The 7,909-nt window shown below is 39.9% G+C and overlaps 1 protein-coding gene and 1 long non-coding RNA gene across 3 annotated transcripts in view; one reads left to right on the top strand and one right to left on the bottom strand.

The window, feature by feature from the left end:
• Window positions 1–7,009, bottom strand: part of LOC107590832 (uncharacterized) — a 22,703-nt gene extending 15,694 nt beyond the window's left edge. The window contains exon 1 of the long non-coding RNA XR_001609830.1: window positions 6,931–7,009. This is a non-coding gene — a long non-coding RNA (uncharacterized lncRNA). The remainder of the gene's footprint in view (window positions 1–6,930) is intronic.
• LOC107590789 (lysine-specific demethylase 7A-like) overlaps window positions 863–7,909 on the top strand; it is a 31,467-nt gene continuing 24,420 nt past the window's right edge. Inside the window, exon 1 of one of the 2 annotated variants that reach the window (XM_016279697.1) lies at window positions 863–962. In XM_016279697.1, coding sequence (XP_016135183.1) covers window positions 865–962 — 98 coding nt within the window. In that variant the 5' untranslated portion in view covers window positions 863–864. Of the gene's footprint in view, window positions 1,004–7,909 lie in introns of both variants that reach the window. The other variant, XM_016279704.1, reaches the window with a different exon arrangement.

Raw genomic sequence — 7,909 nt, 5'->3', positions numbered from 1 at the left:
ATGCCGGTGTGTGTGTGTGTGTGTGTGTGTGTGTGTGTGTGTGTGTGTGTGTGTGTGTGTGTGTGTGTGTGTGTGTGTGTGTGTATGTGAGTGTGTGTGAGGCTACAATCTGCTGCGCATGTCACAGAACGCCTGATCACGTAGTACACGTGCAGCACGCTGATTTTGTTCTGTTTTATGACTATTTATTTATGAATAAAGCGTGTAGTGTTGCTTTTGATATTTAAATAGTATATATTATGGAGTACAAAGAGTAAACTGACAAAGTTTGTGATTCCGTAGTAGTAATACAATCTTATTTACATTACATTATATATATATATATATATATATATATATATATATAGCACTTATATATATTATTAGCACTTGCATACCATTGCTCTTTATTGATTTTGATTACTTCCATTGTCCTCATTTGTAAGTCGCTTTGGATAAAAGCGTCTGCTAAATGACTAAATGTAAATATAATATACACCTGCTTTACTTTTATTGTCTCGCCTCGGGCTCTGCTCTGTGTGTCAATTGACATGATCATCATGTTTGTAGGTCAGTGACCTGGTGTTTTCGGATCAGAAAAATGAAAACTCAAAACCCTAATAATGTTTTTAACAGCAGTTCAGTGTATGAATTGAATTTTATTGTGAAAGTAGTACGCCTACAATCTTCATTCATCGAAACCTCCCAAGTGTTCGTGATTGAGCTCATGTCTGCAGTGGCAGAAGGCGCTGGTGTCGGCACCGGTCGGATTTTCCTTCGGCAATTTCCGTTGATGTTAACCACGCCCCTATTTCCCTTCGGGAGTTTCCGCGGACGTTAATCACGCCCCTACAGTGCTCAGCGTTGTTTAGGGACATTAGGAAGATGGCGGCTGCCCCGCTCTACTGTGTCTGCCGGCAGCCCTATGATGTTAACCGGTTTATGATCGAATGCGACATTTGTAAAGACTGGTTCCACGGCAGGTATGGAAATTAGGGCCTCCTTAACAGATGTGGATCGGTTGGTATGTACAAGCCGCCTTGCCACGGGGGTATTTTGGCTGTAAATCAGGGGTGTCATGTGAAAGTGCTGGTGACGCTCGATGGGGTTATTTAAATATGACGGTGCGAGATCACGCTCGACTTGAATGTGATTTGAGCGTTATTGATCGATTTCTGTCAAATCTTTTTGTGATAAATGTGTACAGGGAACTTTTAAGACAACCTGTCTCCCACAATCCTTCCCTCAGGATTGAATTTTTCTGCTTTCCTTTAGAAGTGAGCTGCCAAAAGCCACATGGCTCATCTGTATGTGTGTTATGAAACTAGACATTTAAATCGTCTGTCTGCTTGAGCTTGACGTGCTTTGCTGAACTTGGAGAAAAAAGATGTTTCTCGCTTTATAAAACTCGGATTGAACGCAAAAAGTATGCATTTTATGATTTATATGGTCATTAGCCGAAAGTTTACATCTTTGCTTTGAGACTTTCCTCAGCTGAGTGAGTTTCTTTACAAATATTGATCAAGGTAGTATAGTTTATTGAACTACAATAAAATGTGTGTGTATATATATGTATATGTGTGTGTGTGTGTGTGTATATGTGTGTGTGTGTGTGTGTGTATATATATATATATATATATATATATATATATATATATATATATAGTTAATATATATATATATAGTTAATATGTAATAAACAGAATTGCGTTTTGACAGGTATGCATATACTGTGTATGTATTTATGATAATCATGTCTGATCGTGCCATACTGTTCTCTTGTGTCACATTGTTTTTGTGGCAAGACAAATTATGCAATATGAGCATTTCTAGTGCTTGGCAGAACAGGTATTTTTCTGATAAGTAGATACACAACCAAAACCATATCCATCTTGGCATGGCAACATTTTTGGCATATTGCCAAAAGTAGCTGCCTTTAAGCTTCAGGACAGAATCTTATCTGTAAATGAGCCAGGGCTGAGCTTCCCTTCCTGTCTTGTGAAGTAACAGCCAGTACACAGTGAGCGGTTGTGCGGGTGTTGAGAATTAAGTCTTGCGTGACTTTGTGGAGCTGCCAGATTCCCCAAACCCTGTGAGAGTGCGAGACAAAGATTGGAGCCTTTGCAGGCCAGAAGAAGAAGTGAAGGGAACGAGTGCGACTCTGCAGTGTCAGTGACGCACAAAACTGTTACCACATGCTCTGTGTCACTTCGCTCCAGATTGACGAGACTCAATCTTCCCAAAATCAGAGATGTGAAACTTCTCATCTCACAGGAAAGTGTTGCAGAATGAGGATGTCTGTCTGAATGCACATGAGGTGAATGTCTGAACCTGTGAATCAATTACTTTAAAAGAAACTGTGAATCTAACCCTGAGGGCATCATGAGATGTTACGCTTAGTTCTCTTTAGAAGACATTTCATCTGGAGAGTTATAGCAGGTCGAGATTTGTTTAATGAGACCCTAGCTCTTTGAGGGTTACAGGTGAGTTTAGGTGGCCACAGATCTGCTGATTGATGGAGCTGCAAGCTCAATACGCAGTAAAGAGCTCAGGTTGAGACCATCTTTTGTCCTTTTCCGACTGAAAGTAAACAAATTCTAAGTGTCGTCAAAGAGGCCAGTTAACCCTTAGTTTCAATTGGAAACTTCAAGAATGCATTGGTTTATTTAGACTTGGTGTTTCACCATTGGTCCACCTGAGCTTTGTCTTAAAATTAAACTCATCTTGAAGTTGAAATGAAAATTCACCCAACCTACAAAGTTATTAATATTATTATGAACAAACATAACTTGGAACTTTCGGTGAAATGACAGACTTTACTCTAGTGACGTATGCCAGACTTCTCCAGTCATTTAGCCTGATTAAACTCCTCCCCTTTCTTACAATCAACTTCAGATCTGCCTCCGTCTAATCAACAACCCTTTTTTTAAAGGGTTCATTTCCCCTTCGTTTTATTGAGATATACATTAGAAAATACTCGCCACTACTTCTCTCATTGGCATGTTTTGTTATGTACTCATAAAATGGCAGTAGTGTAAGAATTAGTTAGGTGTTACAAAAACTTTTAGCAAGAATTGGGCTAAAAATATTGGATGTATAGGGGGAGGATCCCTAAGCAAGAAAGGCTTAGGGTCACATAGGGTCAGCAGATGCGTGCATGGACACTCCATCTAGCCTTACTCTCCCAAATACAGACTTGTTTGGCTCTGAATTGCTCATAGTTGGGAATCCTTCTGCATTATACAAAGAATGGCTTGACACTGGCCTAAACTTGACTCTTTCTTGCTGTTTGCGGATCATTCTTAAAAATGTATCTGCCAAAACAAAGTGCCTAACTTGAATGTGTGCACTCTTGACAAGCTTGATGAGCTTGCGAGAGAAAGAGGGCAAGTAAAGGCAATGTTAAAATACTTTCCCTCCTCTGGTCCCTGGGTTTGTGAGGATGTTTTGGTGTTTGACTCATTATGTCTCATTAAAATGTGCCAAAAACACAAAAGCCTAGTGTGAGTCGCTTCCAGACCTGAGACGCCCTGAAGATAAGTGTTGACTTACCAGGGCCTGGTTTGTTGACCCCTGCCTGCTCTGTTGAGGGTTAATCCAATGAAACTGTCAGGTTTATTTGTTACGGAAGTATACAGACAATAAGTTAGATTTTATTTAACTTGTGTTTAAATAAAACGATTAAATTGACACTATTTAGTTGGTAGTTTCTATTTGATTTTTACTATTGGCACTGTCCAAGGTAGTAATGTGGGCGCTCCACGGATCCGATGGAGTATGATATCTGTTGTTCAACTCAAGTCCAAATCATACTCCGGTTTTTATGAGTACACACTGTACTTTGGGCTTTAGGCCATGGTTACAATTTATTTGTTTTTGGCCACTACAGAAAGTTAATCAGAGGGTTCCTGACTAATACTTTCTTGCTTTCTGTGCCTTTGGTTCTCTGGTGGGTAGTTAATCAGTTACTCAGGTGACAGAAAGGCTGACTCAACTCCAGGCATGTGGCACACTGACCTGGTTCACATGGTGTTATGAAACTAAGACAGGGAGATAAATGGAGCGCTTGGTATATAAAAAAGCATTATGGAAAGGATGGCTAAACTCCATGACAAAATGAATGTAATAAGATGAAGATTGTTTAATGAGCCAGGCATAATGTGAATGAAGCCGGGTTAATGGAAAAGTGTAGAAGTAAGATCTAGGTGTAGCTGTTCTTCATCACCACTAGGCAAAACACATGCAATCAACATTCACAATGAAAATGTGATTTTTTGGCTCATACCAAAAAGTTTATAACCTGATTTTTTTTATTTTTCTTGTACAGTCGGTGCTCAAAAAGCTTTTAGATGGTTATGACATTGTTGTGTCGTTCACATGGACTGATCTCATAAATGCTATTATTCTAACATGACTTTGAAGCATTATGGGATTGTGTGTTCATAGTGCATCGTAGGAGCCTGTTTGGTTGTATGGAACAAGTACAGCTTTTATATTTCCCTTAACCTGATTGAATTGTGTTGGTCTTTAACTGCTGAGAACTTCAGTTCATTCATCAACTGTGTGACAGGATCTGAGCGCTCTGTTCTCTCCCTCATTGTCTGGTTCACGTCGGAGGGAAGTGGAGGAGGAGAGTGGGTGTAGAGTCATTCATCCTTAAACCTTTCCTCCCCCATCTGCTCGTGTGTCATCGCATGTCTGGCTGTGATACCCAGGTGACTTTATCGCAGCATGAGCTGGAGTCTCATTCACTGCTTCAAGCCATCTCATTTGGAGACTGAGATTTTATTCCAAGTGAATCATAGAGATAATAGACAAACATCCGATTAATTCTTCAGGCTTTGAATTGTTCATCTAATGGTTTCAAACCACAGTTGTACGGATCCACACTGTAATCTCTCCCGAACTTTACTGACAATATCAACCTTGGTAACTGTTGCCATCTGTCATAATGTCTGACAGATGGTCTTTTCTAATGATGGTCTACAGATACCTGCGTGTATCAAATAATATGGTAAAAACATTCATTGAGAGGATTTTTTTAAACATAATTTTCTATTAAAAACCACATGCAGTGGAAGAATTTTTGTCAGCATCAATCTTAAAAGCATTTCAGTATCTGAAAAAAAGCTGCATTTTAGGTTGCAGTTGGAAAAATGTCTGAGTATGGGATAACTGATTCCGATAATGGACCATATAGACATAAAATGATCTGTAAAATTCTTGCCAACAGAAGCTGAATAGTGTTGATGGTATTGGCCTGATTATAAAGGAGATTAAGCCAAGTAACAGTTAGCACCAGCTAGACCTCGTCTGGGACGACAGCAGCTTTCTGCTTCCTGGTTGTACTTAGTTTTTCTTGCTGTTTCCTGCAATAATGAGGAGATCAAAGCTGAGACAGCAGCACATTCAATCCTCTGCCTGTGTTCAAAGGCTGTCTTCTCTTTGAGGAGAATCACCTTTCTGCTCAAGTCCCCTGCTGATTATAACAGCCCCATATAGCATAGTATCCACTCTTGATGTTAACTCTATTCTGATGGCGAGAAAGGAAGAGAGAGCCAAAGCGTTTACTGCAGTAATATTAGAACTCAAATAAGACTTTATTTGGGGAACTGGAAGAGTTAAACTGCTCTTGTGATACATGATTGCAGCAATATCCCGTAATCTTCAGAACATGTCTATGTACAGCTTCTTCATTACCAGCAAATACCGCAAGCGAAATCAAAGATGTCATTTTGAACAAAATCAAACCAAAACGAAGATATTTTCGGGAGTTTGAAACTGATTGCCAATTGCAGAGCTGGTGCAGGCATATCCACATTGCACCTGTCAAACGCTTTCTTAACATCTGTTTTCTCACCAATGTCGTTTTTGTTTTTATTTTGTTATTCAGAGGAAAGCACACAACAGATTTTTATATATTCACAGATATTTAAAATATTATATATTTTATATATGAACAGCTGCTTAGGTATTTCTAAGCAAAGAACGTTAAAATAAAAAAACCTTAAAGGGGTCATATGATGCTTTTTTTAAAGATCATTATTTTGTGTATTTGGTGTAACAGAATATGTTGACATGCTTTAATGTACAAACACTGTACATTATTGTAGGTCCTCTATGCCCCGCCTCTCTCAAACACTTCGTTTTCAACAAAGCCCCCTCCTTTGACAAGCGCAGTCTGCTCTGATTGGCCAGCTGACCCAGTGCATTGTGATTGGCCGAACACCACAAGCACGCGTCGGAAATGTAACGCCCCTTACCATAATCGCGAGCTTCAGCTTTCAAAGTAAATATCAAGACCGTTAATAATGTCGTTAGTTTTACTATCAGTTCAAGCACGAAAGGGGAACAGAGTCACACAGGTGACAGACACAGTAATGATGCAGTACACAAGCCGCGGTTAAGACAGCTGACGTGCTATGATTTCTGACAGGCAGTTCACTCTCCTGTGATGTGACCCTGTTCCCCTCACACACACACACACACACACACACGACGCGTTACGCTGTGCTGCGCAAAACTCCGCATTCGAACAGTCGATAGCAAATACTTAAACTAGTAACAAAACTCAAGAGCTTGTAACACTTCAATGAGAAAGGAAAACTTGAAATCGCATCATATGACCCCTTTAAACTATCACTGCTTTCAGCTATTTCAGTCCCCTTCAGAGGTTCTGTGGACTATAGCATTGTATCTCCAAATTGTAGATTCAAGAAAGACCTTAGAAGGTTTACTTCACCCAAAAAAGAAAATTCTGTCATTAATTACTCACCCTCATGTCGTTACAAACCTGTAAGACCTTCATTCATGTTTAGAACACAAATTAAGATATTTTTGATGAAATCCGAGAGCTTTTTGCTCCTCCATAGACAGCAAGGGAACTACCACGGTCAAGGCACAGAAAGGTAGTAAAAACATCATTAAAATAGTTAAAGATGCAAAATCCACTGTGTGTTGGCAGTGTCTGAACACAACCACCCTACAATGATAAAAATCCACCCACTCCTCATTTTTTAAATCCCCTTTAAACCAAGTCAGTCTCACTAGGCCTGCCGTTTTGATTCTCATGCAGTGTGACGTCACATTGCATAGAGCCGGGCCACAGGAGTTGATTGACAGCCCTGCATTTCTACAGTTTCCACCCTCAGCAGTTGTACGCTGTCCTCCATGTCTCGCAAGCAATCCCGATGCTCTGTTTGGATGTAAGACTGAACATAAGCGTCTTCATTTTCTCCCAACATCTGAGTCGCGGGGCTCTGTTACATCGCGCTGTTTCGTCCCACTTTCAGTGCATTTGGCTTCCCATATGTACAGCTAAACACCGGTTCTCTCGCTCTGTTATGTTGCTTCTGCCGGCTGTTTATTGCTGTAGATATGCAATGCAGAGACGTATAGGCGATGCCCACTTCTGGAGATGGGGCGGCAATATGCAGCTCATTTGCATTTAAAGCGATACACTCCAAAACAGCTCTTTTTTAGACACACCCCAAAAATGACATTTTCCAGCTGTTATAATAAATGATCTGTTGGATATTTTGGGCTGAAACTTCACAGACACATTCTGGGGACACCCAAGACCAATATTACATCTTGTAAAAAGGGGCATAATAAGTGCCCTTTAATGTGACATCAGTGGTTCAACTTTTATTTTCATGAAGCTCCGAGAATACTTTTTGTGTGCAAAGAAAACACCAAAAAAGTCTTAATTTTTGTTCCGAAGATGAATGAAGGTCTTGCGGGTTTGGAACAACATGAGGGTGAGTAATAAATGACAGAATTTTCATTTTTGAGTGAACTATCCCTTTAAGGGCGCTTTGAATGAGGGGCTAAGTTCAAGGGTTGTTGTGTTCAGATAAAAGGCTCAATTTATGTTTTGTAACACATTTTGTTGAATTATTATTATGGTTGTTTCTGTCATCCACCCCCC

The sequence above is a fragment of the Sinocyclocheilus grahami genome, unplaced genomic scaffold (genome assembly GCF_001515645.1).
Source record: "Sinocyclocheilus grahami isolate Dianchi unplaced genomic scaffold, SAMN03320097.WGS_v1.1 scaffold8.1, whole genome shotgun sequence".
Lineage (NCBI taxonomy): Eukaryota > Metazoa > Chordata > Actinopteri > Cypriniformes > Cyprinidae > Sinocyclocheilus > Sinocyclocheilus grahami.
This window is presented reverse-complemented; position numbering and strand designations above follow the sequence as displayed.